The sequence below is a fragment of the Oncorhynchus tshawytscha genome, linkage group LG16 (assembly GCF_018296145.1).
Source record: "Oncorhynchus tshawytscha isolate Ot180627B linkage group LG16, Otsh_v2.0, whole genome shotgun sequence".
Lineage (NCBI taxonomy): Eukaryota > Metazoa > Chordata > Actinopteri > Salmoniformes > Salmonidae > Oncorhynchus > Oncorhynchus tshawytscha.
Genome location: NC_056444.1, coordinates 74,931,241 through 74,957,985, shown reverse-complemented (window position 1 = coordinate 74,957,985; position 26,745 = coordinate 74,931,241). Strand labels below are relative to the sequence as shown.

The window sequence follows — 26,745 nt, the reverse complement described above, 5'->3', positions numbered from 1 at the left end:
GTTCGCGCTTTCAGTTTCGCGTGAATACTGCCTTCAATCCACGGATTCTGGCATCGCTGATGCACTTGCTAATAAACTCACTCACCGAATCAGCGTATTCGTCAATGTTGTTGTTTGACGCAATGGGAACATATCCCAATCCATGTGATCGAAGCAATCTTGAAGCGTGGAATCAGATTGGTCCGACCAGCGTTGAACAGACCTGAGCATGGGAGCTTCCTGTTTTAGTCTCTGTCTATAGGCTGGGAGCAACAAAATGGAGTCGTGGTCAGCTTTTCCAAAAGGAGGGCGGGGGAGGGCCTTATATGCGTTGCGGAAGTTAGAATAACAATGATCCAGGGTTTTACCAGCCCTGGTAGCAGAATCGATATGCTGACTCTAAAGACAACCAGTACCTAAAGACTAGTGTGTATTACTATATCTAACTCTAAAGACAACCAGTACCTAAAAACAAGCGTGTATTACTATATCTAACCCTAAAGACTAGTATGTATTACTATATCTAACCCTAAAGACAACCAGTACCTAAATACTAGTGTGTATTACTATATCTAACCCTAAAGACAAGTGTCTATTACTATATCTAACCCTAAAGACTAGTGTGTATTACTATATATAACCCTAAAGATTAGTGTGTATTACTATATCTAACCCTAAAGACAAGTGTGTATTTACTGTAAGCAATAAGCCCCAAGGGGTTGTGATTCAACATACCACAAACCCCTGAGGTGCGTTAATGCTAATAAATGTTTTGTCATACCTCTGGTATAAGGTGTGATATACCACAGCTGTCAGCCAATCAGCATCAGGGCTCGAAATATCCAGCATATAATTAAGCAATAAGGCACAAGGGGGTGTGGTATATAGCCAATATACCACGGCTAAGGGCTGTTCTTCGGCACGATGCAACCACAATTCCTTGAGGTGTCTTATTGATATTACAAACTGTTTACCAACGTAATTACATTACCCATCTGACAGAGCCGTGCTGCTACAGTACTGACAACATCACCTATCTGACAGAGCCGCGCTGCTACAGTACTGACAACATCACCTATCTGACAGAGCCGTGCTGCTACAGTACTGACAACATTACCTATCTGACAGAGCCGTGCTGCTACAGTACTGACAACATCACCTATCTGACAGAGCCGCGCTGCTACAGTACTGACAACATCACCTATCTGACAGAGCCGTGCTGCTACAGTACTGACAACATTACCTATCTGACAGAGCAGCGCTACTACAGTACTGACAACATTACCTATCTGACAGAGCCGTGCTGCTACACTACTGACAACATTACCTATCTGACAGAGCCGTGCTGCTACTGTACTGACAACATTACCTATCTGACAGAGCTGTGCTGCTACTGTACTGACAACATTACCTATCTGACAGAGCCGTGCTGCTACTGTACTGACAACATTACCTATCTGACAGAGCCGTGCTGCTACTGTACTGACTACATTACCTATCTGACAGAGCCGCGCTGCTACAGTACTGACAACATTACCTATCTGACAGAGCCGTGCTGCTACTGTACTGACTACATTACCTATCTGACAGAGCCGTGCTGCTACTGTACTGACAACATTACCTATCTGACAGAGCCGTGCTGCTACTGTACTGACTACATTACCTATCTGACAGAGCCGTGCTGCTACTGTACTGACTACATTACCTATCTGACAGAGCCGTGCTGCTACTGTACTGACAACATTACCTATCTGACAGAGCTGTGCTGCTACTGTACTGACTACATTACCTATCTGACAGAGCCGCGCTGCTACTGTACTGACAACATTACCTATCTGACAGAGCCGTGCTGCTACAGTACTGACTACATTACCTATCTGACAGAGCCGTGCTGCTACTGTACTGACTACATGACCTATCTGACAGAGCCGTGCTGCTACTGTACTGACTACATTACCTATCTGACAGAGCCGCGCTGCTACAGTACTGACTACATTACCTATCTGACAGAGCCGCGCTGCTACTGTACTGACTACATTACCTATCTGACAGAGCCGTGCTGCTACTGTACTGACTACATTACCTATCTGACAGAGCCGTGCTGCTACAGTACTGACTACATTACCTATCTGACAGAGCCGCGCTGCTACAGTACTGACAACATTACCTATCTGACAGAGCCGCTGCTACAGTACTGACAACATTACCTATCTGACAGAGCCGCGCTGCTACAGTACTGACTACATTACCTATCTGACAGAGCCGCACTGCTACAGTACTGACAACATTACCTATCTGACAGAGCCGCGCTGCTACAGTACTGACAACATTACCTATCTGACAGAGCCGCGCTGCTACAGTACTGACTACATTACCTATCTGACAGAGCCGCTGCTACAGTACTGACAACATTACCTATCTGACAGAGCCCGCTGCTACAGTACTGACTACATTACCTATCTGACAGAGCGCGCTGCTACTGTACTGACTACATTACCTATCTGACAACATTACCTATCTGACAGAGCGCGCTGCTACAGTACTGACTACATTACCTATCTGACAGAGCCGTGCTGCTACTGTACTGACTACATTACCTATCTGACAGAGCCGCGCTGCTACAGTACTGACTACATTACCTATCTGACAGAGCCGCGCTGCTACAGTACTGACAACAGACAAACAAGCCCTCTTTCTCTTCTTGTGTTCTCATTTTTTACTAGTCTGCTTTCGTCCTCTCGTTCTTTCTCAGCATAGCTGGTTGTTCAGCCTCTCCTCTAGCTATCTGTGGAATCAGAATTTGGGGCCAGATGTGACACCTGAATAGGCTATAATGGACGATAAAACTACAGACACCGCTGTCAGGCCCTTAACATCAAGTAGAATTGGCTGCTTTTAATGAGAACTGAGTTGGTTCCCAGCGACAGCGACGGCCATCATTTTGTATTATAGTTTTGCTTGGTTTCAACAAATCAATACAACATCAAGGACAAGACTGGATTGACATTTTACAATACAAGCTTAGGGCCAGAATTTGGTGGAATACTGATATGGAATATTGTTGCAGCCAACTTCAATGTCAGAGATGGACTCCTCTCTCAACGCCATAGTCTCTAGGAAGATGTGTTTGTGTTTGTAATCTTGGATCATTAAAACTAGTTTTGGAACTACACCCCTGATTCTGAATCATCCCTCCTATGAGATCATAGTCTTGGGTGTTCTGGCCCAGATAAAAGGGACTGTACATACTAACAAATAAAGCAAAACATTTTATAACTCAAGTACAAACTACTTAGGGAATCTCCATCAATTGATGCTGCCTTCTCGTCAAGGACACAAATGGTCCCTTTGTCTATCAAAGCTGAACAGAGAGATTTTTAACTGCATTCTTTTCAAGAAACGACAGCCCAGACACAGATGCATTGTTTAAGATTCTAAATCTTATGTGCTCCGTTAACTGCTGTGTGTCATTGAGAACGCTTCAGTGAACCTGTCAGTCATCTTATTGAAGAGTCAATGTGGTTCTGAGTGATAAAGTTCAACAGTAGGAGAGTGTACAGGCAGAGAATCAGGGTGTCATAGACGATGTTACTGCTATGTCTCCTATTATCAGTCTGCCATTAAAATTACCATCAAGATTATAGATCATTAGTAGTCAGAAGAATCAACACCGCCTTGTGTCTCTGGAGGACAGAACAGAATAAAATACAATACAAATTTGCTTTGCAACAAAGAACTGTGGTGAAATGCTGATGATGAAGAATAGTGGTGGGGGCTTTGGGTAACAGTAGTAGTGGTGGGGGCCAGGGGAATGGGACAGATGGGACTGAGGTAATGAAGGTCTTGGTGCCCATGCTAGATGGCCTCATCCTGGTGATGGGCCTGGTGGGTCACTGCCTGGTCATGTCCACCCTTGCTGGCCGGAGAAGGAGGCGATTGATTGATTGACTGATTGATTGATTTCGTAAAGTTAAAAACGATTTAAAACTAGAAAGAAAGAACCCAGAGGACGAGCGTTAAAAACACTTATTTCATGTTGCCAGGATATCCATGATCCATTCTAGTGTTGCACCTACAGTGCATTCGGAAAATATTCAGACCCCTTGACTTTTTCCAAATTTTGTTATGTTACAACCTTATTCTAAAATGGATAATAAAACAATTTTCCTCATCATTCTACACACAATACCCCATAATGACAAAGCAAATACATTTTTCTTTAAATGTTTGCACATTTATTAAAAATGAAAATAGAAATACCTTATTTACATAGGTTTTCAGACCTTTTGCTATGAGACTCGAAATTTAACTCAGGTGCATCCTGTTTCCATTGATCATCCTTGAGATGTTTCTACAACATGTGGTAAATTCAATTGATTGGCTATGTTTTGGAAAGGCACACACCTGTCTATATAAGGTCCCACAGTTGACAGTACATGTCAAGCAAAACCCAAACTAAGGAATTGTCTGTAGAGCTCCGAGACAGGATTGTGTCGAGGTACAGATCTGGGGAAGAGTACCAAAACATTTCTGTAGCATTGAAGGTCCCCAACAATCCAGTGGCCTCAATTATTCTTAAATGGAAGAAGTTTGGAACCACCAAGACTCTTCCTAGAGTTGACCGCTCGGCCGAACTGAGGAATTTGGGGAGAAGGGCATTGGTCAGGGAGGTGACAAAGATCCCGATGGTCACTCTGATGGAGCTCCAGAGGTCCTCTGTGGAGATGAGAGAACTATCTCTGCAGCACTCTGCCAATCAGGCCTTTATGGTAGAGTGGCAAGACGGAAGCCACTTCTCAGTAAAAGGCACATGAAAGCCTGCATAGAGTTTGCCAAAAGGCACCTAAAGGACTTTCAGACCATGAGAAACAAGATTCTCTGGTCTGATGAAACCAAGATTGAACTCTTTGGCCTGAATGCCAAGCTTCACGTCTGGAGGAACCCTGGCACCATCCCTACAGTGAAGCATGGTGGTGGCAGCATCATGCTGTGGGAATGTTTTTCAGAGGCAGGGACTTCGAGACTAGTCAGGATTGAGGGAAAGATGAACAGAGCAAAGTACAGAGTGATCCCTGCTCCAGAGCACTCAGGACCTCAGACTGGGGCGAAGGTTCACCTTCCAACAGGACAACAGCATTTCAACACTGTGGAGCTAGATACTTCACCACTAACCCTACCCGGATTCTAAGGGTTACCAACTATGGACCCTCTATGGACACTCTATGGATATTTAATGAAAATGAACAGACCATCTATGGACATTCGATAAACATTCTATGGATCCTAGAAAAACATACTTGGTTTGAAGAAGATCTGTCTTACAACCTATTCAACATCATTTCAATTCAATAAACACAATCAGCTCAGCTCAACTCAGGCCATTAGCTTTTTCCTCTTCATCATATCACAAACTGATCAGAGCTGTATGTGTACAAGTGTGTGATCTGGCCTACAAAGTAATGGTCTTGCTCAATTGTAGAAAGGATTAGCAAGAATGTTTTGTCACTTGTGGACAATATAAATATAAAAAAAGAGAGTCGCACACTGTATATATAAACTCGCAGAAACGTTGGTATTTTACCCAATAAATGACTGGGACTTTATATATAGATAGAGCATGGACTCTCTTTATGTATAGATAGAGCGTGGACTCTCTTTACGTATAGATAGAGCGTGGACACTCTTTATCTATAGATAGAGCGTGGACTCTCGTTATCTATAGATAGAGCGTGGACTCTCTTTATGTATAGATAGAGCGTGGACTCTCTATATGTATAGATAGAGCGTGGACTCTCTATATGTATAGATAGAGCGTGGACTCTCTATATGTATAGATAGAGCGTGGACTCTCTATATGTATAGATAGAGCGTGGACTCTCTATATGTATAGATAGAGCTTGGACTCTCTATGTATATAGATAGAGCGTGGACTCTCTTTATGTATAGATAGAGCTTGGACTCTCTTTATGTATATAGATAGAGCATGGACTCTCTTTATGTATAGATAGAGCGTAGACTCTATGTATATAGATAGAGCATGGACTCTCTTTATGTATAGATAGAGCGTGGACTCTATACCTATAGATAGAGCGTGGACTCTCTTTATGTGTAGATAGAGCGTGGACTCTCTATATGTATAGATAGAGCGTGGACTCTCTTTGTGTATAGATAGAGCATGGACTCTATATGTATAGATAGAGCTTGGACTCTATATGTATAGATAGAGCTTGGACTCTCTTTATGTATAGATAGAGCGTGGACTCTCTTTATGTATAGATAGAGCGTGGACTCTCTTTATGTATAGATAGAGCGTGGACTCTCTTTATGTATAGATAGAGCGTGGACTCTCTTTATGTATAGATAGAGCTTGGACTCTCTTTATGTATAGATAGAGCGTGGACTCTCTTTATGTATAGATAGAGCGTGGACTCTCTTTATGTATAGATAGAGCGTGGACTCTCTTTATGTATAGATAGAGCGTGGACTCTCTTTATTTAGCGTGGACTCTCTTTATGTATAGATAGAGCGTGGACTCTCTATATGTATAGATAGAGCTTGGACTCTCTTTATGTATAGATAGAGCGTGGACTCTCTTTATGTGTAGATAGAGCGTGGACTCTCTTTATGTATAGATAGAGCGTGGACTCTCTTTATGTATAGATAGAGCTTGGACTCTCTTTATGTATAGATAGAGCTTGGACTCTCTTTATGTATAGATAGAGCTTGGACTCTCTTTATGTATAGATAGAGCTTGGACTCTCTTTTTGTATAGATAGAGCTTGGACTCTCTTTATGTATAGATAAATAAATACAATTTGAATAAAATTTGATTTGATTTGATTTGATAGAGCTTGGACTCTCTTTATGTATTTGTATAGCTAACAGTTTGTTCGCCGTTAGTCAACACCTCTACACAAAATCATTTCTCTGGGTCTGCACTAGCTCATTCTTTTTAACATAACAGACTAAACATTAGTACTCACTCTCTACAACCTTCTGCAGTTCTGATCCGTCATCGTTGATCTGCTGGATGTTTCCAAAGTGTATGTCACTGAAGAAGATCCGGTTGGCTCCCCTCCCCCCTCCTCCACGGTAGTCAAAGGTCAGGGCAATGACGTTTTTCATGTGTTCCGGGTCCTCAAAGGGCTTGATGGGGGCGTTCAGGTTGGTCTCGTCTGATAGGTGGATACTCTTCAGAATGGTCCGCTCCGAGTACAGCAGGTAGCCGTCATAGTCGCGGCAACTGTGGCTGTCCTCGGCCAGCATGCCGTGTGCGCAGGCGCAGGTTCTCTCCCCGTTGCCGCGGTAAAGGCAGAGCTGTTCGCAGCCGCCATTGTTGTTTTTACAGACGTTGGTGCCTGAGGGAGAACACACACACTGGTCACACACATCATTCTCATAGACACACACTGATTAGACACATCAGTCTCATAGACACACACTGATTAGACACATCAGTCTCATAGACACACACTGATTAGACACATCAGTCTCATAGACACACCAGTCTCATAGACACATCAGTCTCATACAACTAAACACAGCACACCAGGGTTAGAGAGAATTCCATTTCAATTCAATCCATTTCAATTCAGGGGTTAAGTGTTCTTACCTTGTTGCCTGTCTCTGTTGAAGACCTTGATGTCTTTCAGCTGTACACCGATGCCGGTCCTCAGATACACATATTCTGTAGCGTTGTCTTTGTTGCCTCTCTTGATGGAACCGTTGGCATGAGTCCTGGTCCAATACAACATACAAAACACTATCAGTGTCACGCCCTGGTCTTAGTATTTTGTGTTTATATAATTAGTTGGTCAGGCCAGGGTGTGACATGGGGTTATTTTGTGTTGTGTTGTGGTATTGGGGGTTTTAGTAGGTATTGGGATTGTGGCTGAGTAGGGGTGTCTAGCATAGTCTATGGCTGCCTGAGGTTCTCAATCAGAGTCAGGTGATTCTCGTTGTCTCTGATTGGGAACCATATTTAGGTAGCCTGGGTTTCACTGTGTGTTTGTGGGTTATTGTTCATGTCTCTGTGTGTGTTAGCACAAGACAGACTGTATAGGTTTTCACGTTCCGTTTCTTGTTTTTGTATTTGTCGTGTTTATTTATTCATTAAACATGTATCGAACTAACCACGCTGCATTTTGGTCCGACTCTCCTTCGACAGAAGAAAGCCGTTACAGAATCACCCACCACACACGGACCAAGCGGCGTGGTGACAGGCAGCGACAGCAGAATCAGCGAAAGGAGGAATGGACATGGGAAGACGTTTTGGATGGCAAAGGTTGTTACACTTGGGAGGAGATACTGGCTGGAAGAGATCGCCTCCCATGGGAACAGGTGGAGGCACTTAGGAGAGCAGAGGCAGCCGGAGATAGGAGCCGACGATACGAGGGAACACGGTTGGCAAGGAAACCCGAAAGTCAGCCCCAAAAATTTATTGGGGGGGGGCTCAGGGAGAGAGTGGCAGAGTCAGGAGTCAGACCTGAGCCAACTCTCCCTGTTTATCGTGAGGAGCCAAGGAGGAGACCAGAACCAGAGCCGGTGTTGGAGGTGAGTGAAGCAGAGACTGTGAAGGAGTTAATGGGGAAGGTGGAGGAGAGAGTTATGAGGGAGTTGCTAGTTTGGTGCTTTAGGTATGATATTCGTCCGACGGAGCGTGTCGGGGATTTGATGGCACCTGGGTCAGCGCTCCATACTCGTCCTGAGGTGCGTGTTAGTCGGCTGGTGAAGAGTGTGCCAGCCTCACGCACTAGGCCTCCTGTGTACCTACCTAGCCTTGCACGTCCTGCGCCAGTCCTGCTCTCAGGCTCTCCAGTACACCTTCACGGTCCAGTCCATCCAGTGCCACCTCCACACACCAGTACTCCGGTGGCAGCTCCCCGCACCAGACTTCCTGTGCATGTCCTCTACCCAGTACCAGCACCACGCACCAGGCCTTCAGTGCGCCTCGCCTGTTTAGCGCTGCCAGAGCCTTACTCCTCTCTAGCGCTGCCGGAGCCTCCCGCCTGTTCAGCGCAGCCAGAGCCTTCCTCCTCTACAGCGCTGCCGGAGCCTCCCGCCTGTTCAGCGCAGCCAGAGCCTTCCTCCTCTACAGCGCTGCCGGGGCCTCCCGCCTGTTCAGCGCAGCCAGAGCCTTCCTCCTCTACAGCGCTGCTGGAGTCTCCTGCCTGTTCAGCGCAGCCAGAGCTGCCAGCCTGCATGGAGCAGCCTGAGCTGCCAGTCTGCATGGAGCAGCCAGAGCTGCCAGTCTGCATGGAGCAGCCAGAGCTGCCAGTCTGCATGGAGCAGCCAGAGCAGCTAGATCTGCCAGTCAGCCAGACTCTTCCAGATCTGCCAGTCAGCCATGATCTTCCAGATCTGCCAGTCAGCCATGATCTTCCAGATCTGCCAGTCAGCCATGATCTTCCAGATCTGTCAGTCAGCCATGATCTTCCAGATCTGCCAGTCAGCCATGATCTTCCAGATCCGCCATTCAGCCAGGATCTGCCAGAACCTACTACCTGCCTGAGTTTCCTCTCAGTACTGGGCTTCCTCTCAGTACCGGGCTTCCCCTCAGTGCCGAGCTTCCCCTCAGTGCCGAGCTTCCCCTCAGTGCCGAGCTTCCCCTCAGTGCCGAGCTTCCCCTCAGTGCCGAGCTTCCCCTCAGTGCCGAGCTTCCCCTCAGTGCCGAGCTTCCCCTCAGTGCCGAGCTTCCCCTCAGTGCCGAGCTTCCCCTCAGTCCCGAGCTTCCCCTCAGTCCCGAGCTTCTACCTCAGTCCCGAGCTGCCCCTCAATCCAGTGGGGTCCTTGGTGAGGGTTATTAGGCCTAGGTCGGCGGCGAGGGTCGCCAATCAAAGGACGCGTTACAGGGGGACTAAGACTTGGTTGGAGTGGGGTCCACGTCCCGAGCCGGAGCCGCCACCGTGGACAGACGCCCACCCGGACCTTCCCCTGGTTCTGTCACGCCCTGGTCTTAGTATTTTGTGTTTATATAATTAGTTGGTCAGGCCAGGGTGTGACATGGGGTTATTTTGTGTTGTGTTGTGGTATTGGGGGTTTTAGTAGGTATTTGGATTGTGGCTGAGTAGGGGTGTCTAGCATAGTCTATGGCTGCCTGAGGTTCTCAATCAGAGTCAGGTGATTCTCGTTGTCTCTGATTGGGAACCATATTTAGGTAGCCTGGGTTTCACTGTGTGTTTGTGGGTGATTGTTCATGTCTCTGTGTGTGTTAGCACAAGACAGACTGTATAGGTTTTCACGTTCCGTTTCTTGTTTTTGTATTTGTCGTGTTTATTTATTCATTAAACATGTATCGAACTAACCACGCTGCATTTTGGTCCAACTCTCCTTCGACGGAAGAAAGCCGTTACAATCAGCCACTTTAAACAGGCTTGGAGGAGAAACAACAACATTTGTAGTAAATTAAACTTATGTAAAGGGGATACTGGATGAAGGCAACAATCTCACATACAAGACTGTCAGTCAATTTACATAGGCTTTGAGGTGAAATGTAATCCCATTGCATACTGTAGTCCTTACTGTTCGTCAATGGTCAATGCTCCACATAGGAGCCAAGGTCTTCAGTCAAGTTAGTCAAACATACTACCGCAGTGCAGCAGGGGATATTAAGGGTTAAACTCGGAGGAGATGACAGGGACAGCAGGCAGCTCACCTGTCACTCCAGTAGATGAAGCCCTCGAAGACGGACACAGCGAACATGTCCATATTGTTATTGGCCAGCACCAGCTCTCTGTTTTCTCCATTCTCCAGATTGATACGCTCTATCCTATCAGTCCGCGCATCACACCAGTACAACCGTCGTTCCTACACACAAACAATAAGAACAACAATATCAAGCAGAAAAATATTCTGTTTTTTCGAAACAACAAGGTTGCAAAGAGGAGAAAAATACTGGATACGTGTGAATCCAAAAGAAGGATTTGTAAATAATCTGAAATGTGGATTTTGCTAATAAAATGAAACCTCAATAAATAAATTGTGTGTGTGTGTGTGTGTGTACTGTACTTTGTAGTCGATGGAGATTCCGTTGGGCCACATGATGCTGTCATTGACCAGGACCACTCTCTGAGAGCCGTCAAGACGGGCTCGCTCTATACGAGGGACCTGACCCCACTCTGTCCAGAATAGATACCTACACACACACACACACACACACACCCCCACACACACACACCCCACACACACACACACAAAAACACACACACACACCCCACACACACACACAAAAAAACACACACACACACACACACCCCCACACACTCATATGAGGTTGAAAGAAAGCAATCTATGTTATTTTTGCTCTATATAGATTAAATATCACAAACACTTACAATGTACCATCATATAACTAGCTACTGCTTGTAATTATTAATCAAAGTGCAAATATTGCTGGTTGCTGGACGAATAATACCCCATACTGTAGGTAACCATGTTATGACACATACAGCACTACACTATACACAGACAGACAAGGGCCAGCCCCAGTAGCCAAGACCCAGCCCCAGCCCCAATAGCCAAGCCCCAGTCCGAGTAGTCAAGCCCCAATAGCCAAGCCTCAGTCCCAGCCCCAGTAGCCAAGCCCGAGTCCCAATAGCCAAGCCCCAGTCCCAGCCCTAGTATACAAGCCCCAGTCCCAGCCCCAATAGCCAAGTCTCAGTCCCAGTAGCCAAGCCCTAGCCCCTGTAGCCAAGCCCCAGTAGACAATCCCCAGTCCCAGCCCCCAGCCACAACAGCCAAGCCTCAGTCCCAGTAGCCAAGCCACCATCCCAGCCCCAATAGACAAGTCCTAGCCCCAGGAGCCAAGCCCCAGCCCCAGGAGCCAAGCCCCAGTCCCAGTAGCCAAGCCCCAGTCCCAGCCCTAGTAGCAAAGCTCCAGTGCCAGCCCTAGTCCCAGTAGACAAACCCCAGTCCAAGCCCCCAGCCCCAAAAGTCAAGCCTCAGTCCCAGTAGCCAAGCCCCAGTCCCAGTAGCCAAACCCCAGTCGCAGCCCTAGTAGCCAAGCTCCAGTGCCAGCCCTAGTCCCAGTAGACAAGCCCCAGTCCAAGCCCCCAGCCCCAAAAGCCAAGCCTCAGTCCCAGTAGCCAAGCCCCAGTCTGAACCCAAATTACCAAGAACAGCCCCTGTAGCCAAGCCGCAGTAGACAATCCCCAGTCCCAGCCCCAACAGCCAAGCCTCAGTCCCAGTTGCCAAGCCCCAGTTCCAGTAGCCAAGCCCCAGTCCCAGCTCCAATAACAAAGCCCCAGCCCCAATAGCCAAGCCCCAGTTGCCAAGCCCCAGCCCCAATAGCCAAGCCCCAGTTGCCAAGCCTCAGTCCAAGCCCTAGCCCCAGCAGCCAAGCCCCTCTCCCATTAGCCAAGCCCCAGTCCTAGACCTTGTAGCCAAACCCTGGTAGCCAAGCTCCAGTCTCAGCCCTATTCCCATTAGACAAGCCCCAGTACCAGTCCCCAACCTCAGTCCCAGCCTCAGTCCCAGTCCAAGCCCCAGTAGCCAAGCCTTAGTCCCTAGCCACTCACCCTCTTTCTGGGTGGACAGTGATGGCACGGGGCTTGTCCAGACCCTGGGAGATGACCACATAGCGGAATGAACCATTGAGTCTGGCCACCTCGATCACGTCAAAGCCCTGGTCTGTCCAGTAGATGTTACCTGACAGGAGAGGGACAGGAGGGGTCGGGGTCAGTGTGTGTGTGCATGATTTTGTATGGTCTATGCATGTGTGTATCCATGTGTGTGTGTGCGTGCGTGCTCCTGTATGGTCCATGTATGTGTGTATCTATGTGTGTGTGTGTGCGCATGTGGTTGTTCTCTGACCTGCTATCCAGTCCACAGTGATGCCCTCCACCCTGCCAATGCCATTGGTCACCACGTCTTCTCTCCAGGTCTGGTCTCTCTTAGCTCTGCTGATGGTGCTCAGGCCCATGTCCACCCAGTAGATGGTGTCATTGTCTACATGGCAGCACAGTGATGACGGTAAGTAACTGGATACAACAATCACTCAGGCAGGCACAGTGTAATAACAGTTTGTGTACAGTTCGTGTAATAACGGTTGGTATGACTCCTCAAACCAAACTCTTGTATTGTTGTTGGTGGGTCCGTAGCAGTACACTCACCAGCATGGAAGTCGATGCCCACAGCCAGCGAGGTGCCAGACACGGGCACCAGGGCATCGGATTGATCAGATGGGTCAAGGGGGATTCCTCTAATGCCCTCATGCACAGAGTAGAGCAGGAAGGAGCCCATGCCTGGAGAGAGAGAACACATAACAGTTAATAACACTATTGTTAGAGTATACAGTATATATTGGGGTGTAGAACAGTGTAGCTAAATATAGGAAATACAGTATGAATGTCCATGCACCTGTCAACTTTTAAATATTTTGAATCATTTTGCAATGTAATGTGATTTGTGGATTTGAATAAAGTGTTTAAGAGTAAAGTGTTTAACATGTGTTGGTCTGTTACCCTCGCAGGACTGCTGCCCCATCTGGAGGCTGTAACCTGCAGTACACATACAGGCTCTGGTGCTCGGGGAGGTGGGCAGGCACAGCTGGGAACAGTCTCCATTCTTATTGCTACACAGGTTGATGCCTGGGACAACAGAGAATAAAAGACAGTTCAGAACAGCAAAACAATAATAACAAAACAGGACTTTTCAAAACCTCTCAGTCAAAAAGAAAAGCATTTCTTATTCTTTCAGTTGCATAGTGTCATTCGTTCATTATCATCTGAGTTGTACCTGTTAAGTTGGTAAGTGTGACATGGTCAGTGAAATCCTACCTGTATCAGTCTGCATGCTCAGTGTGACACGGTCAGTGATATCCTACCTGTATCAGTCTGCATGCTCAGTGTGACATGGTCAGTGATATCCTACCTGTATCAGTCTGCATGCTCAGTGTGACACGGTCAGTGATATCCTACCTGTATCAGTCTGCATGCTCAGTGTGACACGGTCAGTGATATCCTACCTGTATCAGTCTGCATGCTCAGTGTGACACGGTCAGTGATATCCTACCTGTATCAGGCTGCATGCTCAGTGTGACACGGTCAGTGATATCCTACCTGTATCAGTCTGCATGCTCAGTGTGACACGGTCAGTGATATCCTACCTGTATCAGTCTGCATGCTGAGTGTGACACGGTCACTGATATCCTACCTGTATAAGTCTGCATGCTCAGTGTGACACGGTCAGTGATATCCTACCTGTATCAGTCTGCATGCTCAGTGACAAGGTCAGTGATATCCTACCTGTACCAGTCTGCATGCTCAGTGTGACACGGTCAGTGATATCCTACCTGTTTCAGTCTGCATGCTCAGTGTGACACGGTCAGTGATATCCTACCTGTATCAGTCTGCATGCTCAGTGTGACATGGTCAGTGATATCCTACCTGTATCAGTCTGCATGCTCAGTGTGACATGGTCAGTGATATCCTACCTGTTTCAGTCTGCATGCTCAGTGTGACACGGTCAGTGATATCCTACCTGTACCAGTCTGCATGCTCAGTGTGACATGGTCAGTGATATCCTACCTGTTTCAGTCTGCATGCTCAGTGTGACACGGTCAGTGATATCCTACCTGTATCAGTCTGCATGCTCAGTGTGACACGGTCAGTGATATCCTACCTGTATCAGTCTGCATGCTGAGTGTGACACGGTCACTGATATCCTACCTGTATAAGTCTGCATGCTCAGTGTGACACGGTCAGTGATATCCTACCTGTATCAGTCTGCATGCTCTCGTTGTAGATCTTCATGTGCGTCATGGGAGAAGTGTTGTTACGTAGCACCTTCCAGTTCCCCCCGTCACTCTTATCACAGGTCCCTATCTGGTCTGTCCCCTGGTCGGCCCACCACAGCTTGTCTCCTACACACACACACAGACACACACAGACACACACACACACACACACAGACACAGACACAGACACAGACACGCACACACAGACACGCACGCACACACACACACACACACACACACACACACACACACACACACACACACACACACACACACACACACACAACACAATGGACATTCAGTTTATTAAGAATTGGTATTCTGGTGTTTTGTGTCAACCAGCCTCAAGCATCAAGAAAATTCTCTCTCTCATGTAATCAATGGACAATAAAGCTTTTTCAAATTGAACTGAACACACACTATCTCTCAAAGTCACAACAGACAGGTATTTAAAGACACAATATTGGGTTGACGGATAACACTAAAGCAGGACACAACAGTCTATTTCTCCCTTACCCATGATGGCCAGAGCAGAGGCCTTGGTCAGCTTGCCCGGTTTGACCCCGTCCAGGACCTCCAGGCCTGAGCCGTCCAACTTACAGCGACTGATGGTGCCGTTCTCTGAGCTGACCCAGTACAGCTGCTCACTGTCGTAGTCTACAGACAGGCCTGGTGGGGACAGAAAGGTTACAGTTAGCACAACACGATCACAGTCAGAATCTCTCTCTCCTTCACTCTCATACAGTCTGTCGTAGTCTACAGACAGGCCTGGAGGGGACAGAAAGGTTACAGTTAGCACAACACGATCACAGTCAGAATCTCTCTCTCCTTCACTCTCATACAGTCTGTCGTAGTCTACAGACAGGCCTGGAGGGGACAGAAAGGTTACAGTTAGCACAACACGAGCACAGTCAGAATCTCTCTCTCCTTCACTCTCACACAGTCTGTCGTAGTCTACAGACAGGCCTGGAGGGGACAGAAAGGTTACAGTTAGCACAACACGATCACCGTCAGAATCTCTCTCTCCTTCACTCTCACACAGTCTGTCGTAGTCTACAGACAGGCCTGGAGGGGACAGAAAGGTTACAGTTAGCACAACACGATCACCGTCAGAATCTCTCTCTCCTTCACTCTCATACAGTCTGTCGTAGTCTACAGACAGGCCTGGAGGGGACAGAAAGGTTACAGTTAGCACAACACGATCACCGTCAGAATCTCTCCTTCACTCTCACACAGTCTGTCGTAGTCTACAGACAGGCTTGGAGGGGACAGAAAGGACAGACACACCACTACTGAACATGGTCAACTCTCTCTCTCGTTCTCTCAAATTTTCTGTTACTCTGGCTCTCACTTTATTTCATGCTCTCAGCATTGTTTTACACAACACTCACCTATAGGGCTCCTCTGATTGGTGAAGAGCGTCGTATGGTTGCTGCCATCCATGTTGGCCACACTGATGTTGTCCCCATCGGTCCAGTACATCTTTCTGGAGAAGGACACACACATGACATGTTACCATACATTAATCTTGGCTTGACTGTCACGTGACTGAAATCACAGTGACAACATCAACGTTCTTTTGCTGTCATTATGTTATTCCAAACTCCATTCCTACTCCTCTATTGTGCGTGCGTGCGTGCGTGTGTGTGTGTGCGTGCGTGTGTGTGTGTGCGTGCGTGTGTATCCCACTAACCCCAGTATAGGGTGCAGGACCAGACAGTGGGGTTTATCAAGGCCCTGGATGACAGCGTTCTTAAAGGATCCGTCCAGTCTGGCCACGTTGATCTGTTTCTTATTGACATCATAGCTGGTCCAGAACAGGTTCCTAGACACCCAGTCTACTGCCAGACCATGGGCATTGGGCAGGTCTGAAAAAACAAGCACACATACAGGCAATTTTAACTAAACCACTAACTACATTAAATAAACAAATTCCTTGATCTAAAAATTTGCCCAGTGGATTCCAAAGCAGTGTTTGTTTTCTTTCGAAGACTTCATCTGCTCTTCATTGAGCTTGCCTTGAAAGAAAAGGACCCGAATCTGATCCCAAGATAAAGTGGTCTTCCTACCAGCAGACACCACAGTCTCCACTCCGGTCCCGTTGATGAAGGCTCTCTTGATGGTCTGGGTTCGAACATCTGACCAGTAGATCCGGTTCTCCAGAGCGTCATAGTCCACCACAGTCACGTTGTCTATGTCTGGCACCGTGAAGGAGATGATGTAGTTATAGTAGGGGTTGTCTATGTCCACTCCCCTGATCTCTGTCTGACGGGCATACAGCAGGAACTGACGGGACTCTTGTAGGGGAGAGAATGGAGAGACAAGGCATACAGTGGAAGAGTTACCATCAACACATAACAAAGACAGTATTTCGACATATCCAAATGCTATGCAACAGCTGCTGGTCTAAAATTGAGCTATTCTCATTAAGAAGACAATCATCTGATTGTGTGTCTAAATTACAGCAAATTACACACACATTCAGACCCAGCTCAGACCCATTGGTCATCACTCAGCCCTCTGATTATGTGTGTGTATTGCTATGTGTTCCTACCTTTGCAGGTGTGTTGGTCAGCCTGCAGCTTCATGAGGTGAGGACAGGCACAGGAGAAAGTCTGGTTGTAGCTGATCAGACACAGGTGAGAACAGGGGCTCTGCCCATCAGCGGTTGCACAAGGGTTAGGAGCTGAGGGGAAGAAGACATGTCAACCACTGTGATCAGCTCTCTCCTAGTGTTAACCACTGTGATCAGCTCTCTCCTAGTGTTAACCACTGTGATCAGCTCTCTCCTAGTGTTAACCACTGTGATCAGCTCTCTCCTAGTGTTAACCACTGTGATCAGCTCTCTCCTAGTGTTAACCACTGTGATCATCTCTCTCCTAGTGATAACCACTGTGATCAGCTCTCTCCTAGTGTTAACCACTGTGATCAGCTCTCTCCTAGTGTTAACCACTGTGATCATCTCTCTCCTAGTGATAACCACTGTGATCAGCTCTCTCCTAGTGATAACCACTGTGATCAGCTCTCTCCTAGTGTTAACCACTGTGATCAGCTCTCTCCTAGTGTTAACCACTGTGATCAGCTCTCTCCTAGTAATAACCACTGTGATCAGCTCTCTCCTAGTGTCAACCACTGTGATCAGCTCCCTCCTAGTGATAACCACTACTTTAATCAGTGTAGATGAAGGGAAGGAGACAGGTTAAAGGTTAAAAAAATTAAGCCAATTGAGACATGGATTGTGTATGTTTGCCATTCAGAGGGTGAATGGGTGAGATAAAATATTGAAGTGTATTGAAGGGTATGGTAGTAGGTGCCAGGCGCACTGGTTTGAGTATGTCAAGAACTGCAACGCTGCTGGGTTTTTCACCCTCAACAGTTTCCCGTGTGTATCAAGAACGTCCACCACACAAAGGACATCCAGCCAACCTGACACAACTGTGGGAAGCATTGGAGTCAACATGGGCCAGCATCCCTGTGGAATATTTTCGACACCTTGTAGAGTCCATGCCCCGACGAATTGAGGGCAAAAGAGGGTGCAACTCAATATTAGGAAGGTGTTCCTAATGTTTTGTAAACTCAATGTATAATGATTAAGTCACACCACATGATAAGTGGTCTCTATCTGTCTACACAGAATGTCTTCAAGATCAACACAACCCATCTAAGCCCAGATCAACATAACCTATCTAAACCCAGATCAACACAACCCATCTAAGCCCAGATCAACATAACCCATCTAACCCAGATCAACATAACCTATCTAAGCCCAGATCAACATAACCTATCTAAGCCCAGATCAACATAACCTATCTAAGCCCAGATCAACATAACCTATCAAGCCCAGATCAACATAACCTATCTAAGCCCAGATCAACATAACCTATCTAAGCCCAGATCAACATAACCATTCTAACCTAGATCAACACAACCTATCTAAGCCCAGATCAACATAACCTATCTAAGCCCAGATCAACATAACCCATCTAAGCCCAGATCAACATAACCTATCTAAGCCCAGATCAACATAACCCATCTAAGCCCAGATCAACATAACCCATCTAACCCAGATCAACATAACTTATCTAAGCCCAGATCAATACAACATTTCTAAGCCCAAATGCTCTCGGCCACCATATATACAGGGATGGGCAACGTAGATGGGGTGGGGGCCACCAAAAATATGAACTCATTATGAGGGGCCTCAGTTGCTCACATTCCCTCATTACTTGACTTGTATTTAACCCTCTGTTCCCCCAACTGTCTGTGTGTGAAATTGTTTATTGTCAGGTTGGTGCGCTTCCAGACGGAGTACGCCGGGTTTTGTTTTGTTCCCGTGCTTTGTGGCAGCCGGTACTTTGTACTTGGTTGTGTGTACTTTGTGCTGCCTCACTTGTTCTTTGGGCATTTATTTTTTTGTTGCGTCCTGTTTTAATAATTGCCTGAGTAAAGTGCTTTGTCCACTCATCTCTGCTCTCCTGCGCCTGACTTCCATGCACCAGCTACACCCACCCATTGACAGAATTTCACACCCACAAAATGGAGTCAGCAGGAGCAGGTGCCCCTGGTATAGTGGTCGAGGAGCGTGTCCGGGAGCACGCGCCGCCATGGACTGCGTCGTCCAAACCATGGACCACTAGGAGAGACAGGGAGTTCCTCCAGAGCCTCCACCAGCACAACCAGGGTCTCCATTACTCGCCCCCCCCCACCCCCCCGCCCCCCCATGCACCCGGTCCCAGTGGGATTAGTCTCAGCCTTCTCCTGGAGTACGATGGGACGGCTGCACGCTGCCAGGGTTTCCTGTTATAGCTGGATCTCTACTTGGCAACCGCCCACCCGGCTCCTTCAGGCCATGAGAAGGTGTCTGCCCTCGTCTCGTGCCTCTCGGGTAAAGCCCTGGAGTGGGCCAACGCCGTGTGGGGAGAAGGAGATGCGGCGCTGGACCAGGACGATTTCACCGTCTCTTCCATCTGAGGCAGGGGACGAGGAGCGCCCAGGAGTTTGCGATGGACTTTCGCACCCTGGCCATCGGCGCGGGATGGAACGACAGGGCCCTGATCGACCACTATCGCTGCAGTTTGTGCGAGGACGTCCATCGGGAGTTGGCCTGCAGGGACACCACCCTCACCTTCGACCAGCTGGTGGACCTGTCCATTCGGCTGGATAACCTTCTGGTTACCCGCGGACGTTCAGAACGGGGTCTGTCGGTTCCATCCCCCAGCACCACAGCTCCGATGCCCATGGAGCTAGGAGGTGCTGCGCTCAGGGAGACAGGAGGAGGTTCCGTCTCATGCACCATCTGTGGCCGCAGAGGTCACACTGCTGGTCGGTGCCGGGTTGGTTCCTCTGGGGGTCGAGGCAGCAGGCAGGGCACTCTGGCGTCACCCCAGGTGAGCCGGCACCATTCTCACCCAGAGCCCGCTGTTGCACACACATTTTTGTATATTACGTTTGCTGACTTTTCCCCACATTCCCAGCATAAGGCACTCGGCGATTCAGGCGCGGCTGGGAATTTTATAGACAGATCATTCGTCCATAGTTTAGGAATCCCCATTGTTCCAGTGGCTATGCCCTTCCCAGTTCATGCCTTAGACAGTTGACATTAGGGTCAGGGTTGATTAGGGAGGGCACTGCTCCTCTGGGCATGGTGACGCAGTGGGGTCACAAGGAGAGAATCAGTCTCGTCCTCATTGACTCTCCTGTGTTTCCCGTGGTGCTAGGCCTACCCTGGTTAGCCTGTCATGACCCCACGGTTTCATGGCTCTCACAGGTTGGTCGCGGGAGTGCTCAGGGAGGTGTTTAGAGGTTTCTGTTGGTGCTACTACGGTGGAAAGTCCAGACCAGGTCTCCACCGTGTGCATTCACGCCGAATATGCTGATTTGGCTCTCGCCAACTCTAAAAAGAAGTCGACTCAATTACTACACATCGACGGGGGGATTGTGTGATAAATCTCCTGGTAGACGCCGCACTTCCCAGGAGTCACGTGTATCCCCTGTCACAGGCGAAGACTGAAGGCGGCTATGGAAACATATGTCTCCAAATCCCTGCGTCAGGGGTACATTCTGTCCTCCACTTCACCCGCCTCCTCAAGTTTATTTTTTGTGAAGAAGAAGGAGGGAGGTCTGCGCCCGTGTATTGACTATTGAGGCCTAAACCAGATCACTGTGAGGTACAGTTACCCGCTACCCCTCGTAGCCACAGCGATTGAGTCAATGCACAGGGCGCGCTTCTTTACCAAACTAGATCTCAGGAGCGCTTACAACCTGGTGTGTATCCGGGAGGGGGACGAGTGGAAGACGGCGTTCAGTACTACCTCAGGGCATTATGAGTACCTCGTCACGCCGTACGGGTTGATGAATGCGCCATCAGTCTTCGAAGCCTGTGCAGACGCGATTTTTAGGGACCTGCACGGGCAGGGTGTAGTGGTGTATATGGATGACATTCTGATATACTTCGCTACATTCACTGAGCATTTGTCCCTGGTGTGCAGGGTGCTTGGTCAACTGTTGGAGCATGACCTGTACATCAAGGCTGAGAAATGCCTGTTTGTCCAACAGTCCGTCTCCTTCCTAGGGTACCACGGTACGTTTGCAGTGGTCGGCTGAGGCGGACAGGGCTTTTGGTCACCTGAGGGCTCTGTTTACCTCGGCTCCGGTGCTGGCCCATCCCGATCCTTCTCTGGTGTTCATAGTGGAGGTGGACGCGTCCGAGGCTGGGATACGATCCGTGCTCTCTCAGCGCTCAGGTACGCCACCAAAGGTCCGACCCTGTGCATTCTTCTCGAGAAAGCTCAGCCCAGCGGAGCAAAACTATGACGTGGGGGAGCTGTTGGCTGTCGTGAAAGCTTTGAAGGCGTGGAGACATTGGCTTGAGGGGGCTAAACACCCTTTTCTCATCTGGACTGACCACCGCAATCTGGAGTACATTCGGGCAGCGAGGAGACTGAACCCTCTCCAGGCAAGGTGGGCCATGTTTTCCCCCGTTTTGTTTCCACCCTCTCTTACAGACCAGGTTCCCAGAACGTGAAGGCAGACGCACTGTCCCGACTGTATGACACAGAGGAGCGGCCCATGGATCCCACCCCCATACTCCCGGCCTCCTGGTGGTGCCGGTAGTGTGGGAGCCGGACGTGGACATTGAGCAGGCGCTACGTGCAGAGCCCACTCCCCTCCAGTGTCCCGCTGGGCGCCTATTGGGCCCACACCTCACCCTCCTCTGGTCATCCAGGCATCGGTCGGAAGGGGGGAAGTACTGGTGGCCCACTTTGGCTAAGGAAGTGAGGGTTTATGTTTCCTCCTGCTCGGTGTGTGCCCAGTGTAAGGCTCCTAGGCACCTGCCCAGAGGTAAGCTACACCCCTTACCCGTTCCACAACGGCCTTGGTTGCACCTGCCGGTCGATTTCCTTACCGATCTTCCTCCCTCACAGGGTAACACCACGATTCTGGTCGATGTGGACCGATTTTCTAAGTCCTGCCGTCTCCTTCCTCTGCCCGGTCTCCCTACGGCCCTACAGACTGCGGACGCCTTGTCTTCCGGCAGTACGGGGTGCCGGAGGATATAGTGTCTGATCGGGGTCCCTAGTTGACTTCGAGGGTCTGGAGGGCGTTCATGGAATGTCTGGGGGTCTCGATCAGCCTTACCTCGGGCTTTCACCCCGAGAGTAACAGGTAGGTGGAGAGTGAACCAGGATGTGGATAGGTTTCTGAGGTCTTATTACCAGGACGTGCCCTGGGCAGAGATGGCCCAGAACTCGCTCGTCACTCCTCCATTAATCTCTCCCCATTCCAGTGCATACTGGGGTACCAGTAGGTTCTGGCGCCTTGGCATCAGAGTCAGATCGAGGACCAGGTCTGGCTCTCGACCCGAAACCTGCACCTCTGCCTGCCCTGCCGGAAGCTGGGGCCGTGGTTTGTGGGGCCATTTAAAGTCCTGAGGAGACTGAACGAGGTTAGTTACAAGTTATAGCTTCCCCCCGATTACCGTATTAACCCCTCGTTCCATGTGTCTCTCCTCAGGCCGGTGGTGGCTGGCCCGCTCCAGGAGTCTGAGGTGCGGGAGGATCCTCCGCCACCTCTGGACATTGAGGGGGCCCCGGCGTATTCCGTTCGCTCCATACTGGAGTCGAGGCATCGGGCGAGGGGCCTTCAGTACCTCGTGGATTGAGAGGGGTACGGTCCGGAGGAGAGATGCTGGGTTCCGGTGGAGGACGTGTTGGACCCTGCTATGCTGCGTGAGTTCCACCGTCTCCGTCCGGATCGCCCTGCACCTCACCCTCCGGGTCGTCCCCGAGGCCGGCGTCGGCGCGCTGCTGGAGGCACGCGTCAAGGGGGGGTGCTGTCACGACTTCCTCCAAAGTCGGTTCCTCTCCTTTTTCGGGCAGTGTTCGGTGGTCGAAGTCACCGGTCTTCTAGCCATCGCCGATCCACCTTTCATTTTCCATTTGTTTTGTCTTGTTTTCCCACACACCTGGTTTACATTCCCTCATTACTTGACTTGTATTTAACCCTCTGTTCCCCCCATGTCTGTGTGTGAAATTGTTTATTGTCAGGTTGGTACGCTTCCGGCTGGTGTACGCCGGGTTTTGTTTTGTTCCTGTGTTCTTTGGGCATTTGTTTTTTTTGTGACGCGGTTGCGTCCTGTTTTAATAATTGCCTGAGTAAAGTGCTTTGTCCACTCATCTCTGCTCTCCAGCGCCTGACTTCCATGCACCAGCTACACCCACCCATTGACAGCATATGATACATGGGGGCACCCCGGCCGGTAATTCAACCATGATAACAAGTTTAGAAATCTGGTCGCTAAACTAACTTAGCAATCTCAATAATGTTAGCTGACTTGGACTAATTGACTATCTGTGACTGACATAACAAGAGAAAAACTGCTGATGCACAACCACATTTCGAAATTGCCCCGTGTGTATTCTACTATTGAGTCTAAAAGGTCAAATACTGCAGTGTGTGGCCTTTATTATCCACAGTGTGGGCTTTACTATCCACAGTGTGTGGGCTTTATTATCCACAGTGTCTGGGCTTTATTATCCACAGTGTGTGGGCTTTATTATCCACAGTGTCTGGGCTTTATTATCCACAGTGTGTGGCCTTTATTATCCACAGTGTGTGGGCTTTATTATCCACAGTGTGTGGGCTTTATTATCCACAGTGTCTGGGATTTATTATCCACAGTGTGGGCTTTATTATCCACAGTGTCTGGGATTTATTATCCACAGTTTGGGCTTTATTATCCACAGTGTGGGCTTTATTATCCACAGTGTGTGGCCTTTATTATCCACAGTGTGTGGGCTTTATTATCCACAGTGTGTGGGCTTTATTATCCACAGTGTCTGGGATTTATTATCCACAGTGTGGGCTTTATTATCCACAGTGTCTGGGATTTATTATCCACAGTTTGGGCTTTATTATCCACAGTGTGGGCTTTATTATCCACAGTGTCTGGGCTTTATTATCCACAGTGTGTGGGCTTTATTATCCACAGTGTCTGGGATTTATTATCCACAGTGTGGGCTTTATTATCCACAGTGTGTGGGATTTATTATCCACAGTGTCTGGGATTTATTATCCACAGTGTGGGCTTTATTATCCACAGTGTGTGGGCTTTATTATCCACAGTGTGGGCTTTATTATCCACAGTGTGTGGGCTTTATTATCCACAGTGTGGGCTTTATTATCCACAGTGTGTGGGCTTTATTATCCACAGTGTCTGGGCTTTATTATCCACAGTTTGGGCTTTATTATCCACAGTGTGTGGGCTTTATTATCCACAGTGTGGGCTTTATTATCCACAGTGTGTGGGCTTTATTATCCACAGTGTCTGGGCTTTATTATCCACAGTGTGTGTGAATCACAGGATCATGGAGGTAACACAACACATGGGACAACAGTGAAAGGTCAGCTGTCTGAGGGGAGTTGAGTGTAGTGCACCACTCTGCAGTCCTGCCCTTTCCTCCAACACTGCACCAAAGTGTGTGTCACAGTCCAGTTAGCAGTAAGAGGCAGCTGTGAAGTGTGAGGTTGCTTGTGTGTGTCGGCCTGCATGCATGCGTGTCTAGAGTGTCTTCATAATGTATTCACATCCCTTGACTTTTCTTACATTTTGTTACATAACAGTCTGAATTTAAAATGTATTAAATTGAGATGTTTTGCCACTTGCCTACACACAATACCCCATAATGTCAAAGTGAAATTATGTTTTCACACATTTTTACAAAGGAATAGTCAATAAGTATTTAACTTGTTTGCTATGGCAAGTCAAATGAGTTCAGGAGGAAAATGTTCCTAAACAAAACGCTAGACAAACATTTTCAGATCTTGCCTTAGAGTTTCAAATAGATTTAAGTCAAAACTGTAACTCGGCCACTAGGGAAAATTCACTGTCTTCTTGCTAAGCAACTCCAGGGTTGATTCGGGTTTTTTTATCCTAAAAAACTCCCTAGTCCTTGCCGATGACAAGCATACCCATAACATGATGCAGCCACCACTATGCTTGAAAATATGTAGAATGGTACTCAGTAATGTGTTGTATTGGATTTGCCGAAACATAATACCTTGTATTCAGTACAAAAAGTGAATTGTTTTGCCAAATGATTTGCAGTATTACTTTAGTGCCTTGTTGCAAACGGGATGCATGTTTTGGAATATTTGTATTCTTTACAGGCTTCCTTCTTTTTCTCTGTCAATTAGGTTAGTATTGTGGAGTAACTATAAAGTTGTTTATCCATCCTCAGTTTCCTCACAGTCATTAAACTCTGTAACTGTTTTAAATTCACCATTGGCCTCATGGTGAAATCACTGAGTGGCAACTGAGCTAGATATTTACAGTGCAAAGTGTAAGTAATAATTTGACCATGCTCAAGTTAACAATCTAACAATAGGTGCCCTTCTTTGCAAGGCATTGGAAAACCTCCATGGTCTTTGTGGTTTCATCTGCATTTGAAATTCACTGCTCATCTGAGGGACCTTACAGATCATTGTATGTGTGGGGTACAGAGATGAGGGAGTCCATGCAACTTGTGACTTATGCTCAACAATCAATTTAACAGAGCTTGAAGAATTTGGAAAATTATAATGGACAAATGTTGCACAATCCAGGTGCGGAAAGCTCTTAACCTCTTTCAGCTAGAGGGCACTATTTTTATGTTTGGAAAAATAACGTTCCCAAAGTAAACCCCCTATATCTCAGGCCCATATGCTAGAATATGCAGATTAGGATAGAATAGGATAGATTGACAGATTAGGATAGAAAACACTCTAAAGTTTCCAAAACTGTCAAAATATTATCTGTGAGTATAACATAACTGACATTGCAGGCAAAAACCTGAGGAAAAATCAAACCAGGAAGTAGCTTCTATTTTGAAATCTTTAAAAAAAAAGTTCTCATTTGCAACTGCGACCTGGCCAAGATAAAGCATAGCAGTGTGAACAGACAACACAGAGTTACACATGGAGTAAACAATTAACAAGTCAATAACACAGTAGAAAAAAAGGGGAGTCTATATACATTGTGTGCAAAAGGCATAAGGAGGTAGGCGAATAATTACAATTTTGCAGATTAACACTGGAGTTATAAATGATCAGATGGTCATGTACAGGTAGAGATATTGGTGTGCAAAATAGCAGAAAAGTAAATAAATAAAAACAGTATGGGGATGAGATAGGTAAAAATGGGTGGGCTATTTACCGATAGACTATGTACAGCTGCTGCGATCGGTTAGCTGCTCAGATAGCAGATGTTTGAAGTTGGTGAGGGAGATAAAAGTCTCCAACTTCAGCGATTCGTTCCAGTCACAGGCAGCAGAGAACTGGATCGAAAGGCGGCCAAATGAGGTGTTGGCTTTAGGGATGATCAGTGAGATACACCTGCTGGAGCGCGTGCTACGGATGGGTGTTGCCATCGTGACCAGTGAACTGAGATAAGGCGGAGCTTTACCTAGCATGGACTTGTAGATGACCTGGAGCCAGTGGGTCTGGCGACGAATATGTAGCGAGGGCCAGCCGACTAGAGCATACAAGTCGCAGTG

At 47.8% G+C, this 26,745-nt stretch overlaps 1 protein-coding gene across 1 annotated transcript in view; it reads right to left on the bottom strand.

Moving 5' to 3' along the window:
* LOC112215232 (low-density lipoprotein receptor-related protein 1-like) overlaps positions 1 to 26,745 on the bottom strand; it is a 253,940-nt gene that overhangs the window by 69,634 nt on the left and 157,561 nt on the right. The window contains exons 29-42 of the mRNA XM_042299627.1: positions 17,268 to 17,399; positions 16,783 to 17,010; positions 16,407 to 16,581; positions 16,105 to 16,199; positions 15,230 to 15,382; positions 14,693 to 14,839; positions 13,440 to 13,565; positions 13,089 to 13,220; positions 12,790 to 12,924; positions 12,495 to 12,624; positions 10,987 to 11,113; positions 10,634 to 10,785; positions 7,592 to 7,716; positions 6,963 to 7,337 (exon numbers count right to left, since the gene is read on the bottom strand). Coding sequence (XP_042155561.1) covers positions 6,963 to 7,337; positions 7,592 to 7,716; positions 10,634 to 10,785; positions 10,987 to 11,113; positions 12,495 to 12,624; positions 12,790 to 12,924; positions 13,089 to 13,220; positions 13,440 to 13,565; positions 14,693 to 14,839; positions 15,230 to 15,382; positions 16,105 to 16,199; positions 16,407 to 16,581; positions 16,783 to 17,010; positions 17,268 to 17,399 — 2,232 coding nt within the window. The remainder of the gene's footprint in view (positions 1 to 6,962; positions 7,338 to 7,591; positions 7,717 to 10,633; positions 10,786 to 10,986; positions 11,114 to 12,494; positions 12,625 to 12,789; positions 12,925 to 13,088; positions 13,221 to 13,439; positions 13,566 to 14,692; positions 14,840 to 15,229; positions 15,383 to 16,104; positions 16,200 to 16,406; positions 16,582 to 16,782; positions 17,011 to 17,267; positions 17,400 to 26,745) is intronic.